General features: G+C 43.7%; 1 protein-coding gene across 1 annotated transcript in view; it reads right to left on the bottom strand.

Moving 5' to 3' along the window:
- FANK1 (fibronectin type III and ankyrin repeat domains 1) overlaps positions 1 to 2,459 on the bottom strand; it is a 29,210-nt gene extending 26,751 nt beyond the window's left edge. The window contains exon 1 of the mRNA XM_004374977.2: positions 2,408 to 2,459. Coding sequence (XP_004375034.2) covers positions 2,408 to 2,459 — 52 coding nt within the window. The remainder of the gene's footprint in view (positions 1 to 2,407) is intronic.
- Positions 2,460 to 2,819: the final 360 nt, after the last annotated feature.

Raw genomic sequence — 2,819 nt, 5'->3', positions numbered from 1 at the left:
AAAAAAAAAAATACAAATGGAACAACCAGAAGGAAAATACTGAGAATGTTCACACATCGTGAAGAATGTAACCAATGTCACTGAACAACTTGTGTAGAAATTGCTGAATGGGAACCTAAACTGCTTGGTAAATCTTCACCGAAAACACAATAAAATTTTTCTTTAAATTAAAAATGCATACACCCTTCTTTTCAGCCATCCTACTCCTGGGAATCTCTCCCACAGAACTGAGAGCACCACACACATACAGGGGCACGTCCAGGAGGACATTAGCTGTGACCGTTTTCATCAGTAAGGGGACGGCCAAATAACTCATGATACACCCATACATGGAATGTTATGCAGCGTTTTAAAAATGAATTTCATACTAGACATTTTGAAAGGATTCCCAAAAGGATGTGAGTTTTGTCTCCTCTGCCAGATTTTAAGTTCCATGAGCACTGGGTCCATGTCCGTGCCTTTTGAACCTCAAAAATATCCCTAAGTTACCACTTTGGTTATTCAGAAAGAAAAGGTCTTGTGCTTCCCTCGAGCCAAAGTTCCCACATCCCCACCACTCTCAGCGGATCCCAGACCCTCCTACAGTGTAGCCCCCGCGGAGGAACATGGAGCTGCCCTGGTCTTGCCGGCTCCAGTCTAGAGAGTGGGGCGGGCGGGGGGACGGTGGAGAACCCGACCCCTCATTTCCTTCACATTGGGGTCACAGAGATATGCTAGGCAGCAGCCTCAAAGCTCATTTTCCCACCTTTATTTTCCTAATATTTATAGAAAACGTGGCATGGTAAAATTAGACAAATCTGGGTTTTAATTGAAGCTTTGAAACGGAGTCAAGAATACTTCAAAGTGTTTTTGTGATCGTTAAATAACACATATAAAGTATCTAAATAAATGATGGTGTATTTCATACCATGGAACCCCGTACAGCAGCTTAACATAAACTAGGTCTGCAGGCATCCATGTAGATAAATCTCAAAAAGGAGTTAAAAACACAGGGTACAAATGGATCTAATACATTATTACACCATTAATGTACATTTTAGAACAAGCCATACAACATTATATAGTATTGATACGTACACAGAGATGTGGTAAAAGTTACAAACTTGACGGGAAGAATATACACCACTAGGATGTTATCGCAATACGGTCAGGCCCCAGGGCACGGGGAGAGCGCCTTACCACAATATTTATGGGGCTTTCTTTTAAAAAGAGAGAGAGTGAGAGAGAAAGAGTTCTAAAAGAGAGACAGAAAGGAAGAGAAAGAAGACATATGGCAAAATGTTAACATTTGAAACCTATAGGGTACGCCTGTGTGCATTAGTATCTGCAATAATTTTGGTATGTTTGAAATAATTCATTTTTTAAATAACAATAAAAAATAAAAGCTAGCTATCACTCTTACAGGGCTGTGGCTTTCTTAGAGAAGTCTAATGTTCTAAGTACTAGTTAATCCACGTGGGAGAGGAACAATGAGGACCTACTATGTGCCAGACACTGGTCTTGCAGCATGAGTCAGCAGATCTGGCCGGCGAACAGGAGATGGACTCGAACCCTTGCATCAGAACACCATTGTTGAACAACTCACTTTTTTTTTTGAAAGCCCCCTAAAGCCATTCAAAGACCAGGATCGGTAGACTGTTCCAGATTACCCTAACATAACTGGAAGCCAGGCAATAATTCTATTCCTGAAAAACCTGGCTGAGAATCACACCCAAAGTCAGGATAGGCAAGAAAGTCTTAAGTTCATGTCAAATTTCAGAAGGGACAAACAAAAAGGCTCACCACGGATTTACATGAGGATAAAAAGCTAACCTTCCCAGGTATGCATGAGTTTCTCATGCCTTGCTCTTTACTGAGAGCACAGTGGTTAAGCACTTGGCTGCTAACCAAAGGTCAGAGGTTCGAACCCACCAGCTGCTCTGCAGAAGAAAGATGTGGCAGTTTGCTTCTGTAAAGATTACAGTTTTAGAGACCCTATGGAGCAGTTCTACTCAGTCGTATAGGATTGCTGTGAGTTGGGACTGACTAAACAGCAATGGGTTTTTTTGGTTTTTTGTTTTTTTGGTTTTGCGCTTTGCTAGTCATTGACCCCAGCGAGTAATAAAAGACTTCCTCCAGTGAGCTTGGCACAGCCACGAAGGGTCCACTATCACCAGAACCAGTACCTGCCCACTTCCAGCTGCCGGCTCAGGCCTGAGTGGGAACCTTCCCTGCTATCTATCACCCCTGCAGATCTGGTACAGAACTTGGGAAAGGTCTGGTGTTTGGAAGGTTGGTTTATTGTTACTCACTGTTTTTCAGGAGTGATCCAAATTCAACCCCACCCATGGCCTGTCCATGATGCAGCACATGGGCTGAGTGACGCCAGGTTGGTGCCAACACTAGGGAACAGCAGACTGGCTGTTACTGAGGCACCACTGAACTCCCGCAGGAACACCGATGGTCCGCGCACTGGCCATCGGTGACATTCTACGTCTTCTGTAGTGAGAGACAGCGCTTATCCAAATGCAAACCCCGCGCAGTCCAGAGAGGCTTTTGGCAGAACACGTTCAGGCCACACAGGATTGGAATGGTCAGGGTGTGAACAAATATCCACACCAGGGAGGAGCTGCCAGGTACACTGTAGACTTTTTAGGCTGCTAAAATATATATATATATAGTAGTAGATGAGACTAGTTTCTTTGTTTCTTTGTTTTTGGCCAACAACATGGGGTTGCCGTAAATCAGAATGGACTCCACAGCAACGGGTTTGGTTTTAGTTTAGAGCAATGTGGTACAAACGGTTAATGTGCTCGGCTACTAACGGAAAGGCTAGAGCT

Source organism: Trichechus manatus, unplaced genomic scaffold (genome assembly GCF_000243295.1).
Source record: "Trichechus manatus latirostris isolate Lorelei unplaced genomic scaffold, TriManLat1.0 scaffold00031, whole genome shotgun sequence".
In the NCBI taxonomy this organism is placed as follows: domain Eukaryota; kingdom Metazoa; phylum Chordata; class Mammalia; order Sirenia; family Trichechidae; genus Trichechus; species Trichechus manatus.
The sequence above is the reverse complement of the archived record's forward strand: the minus strand, read 5'-3'. Positions and strand labels throughout refer to the sequence as shown.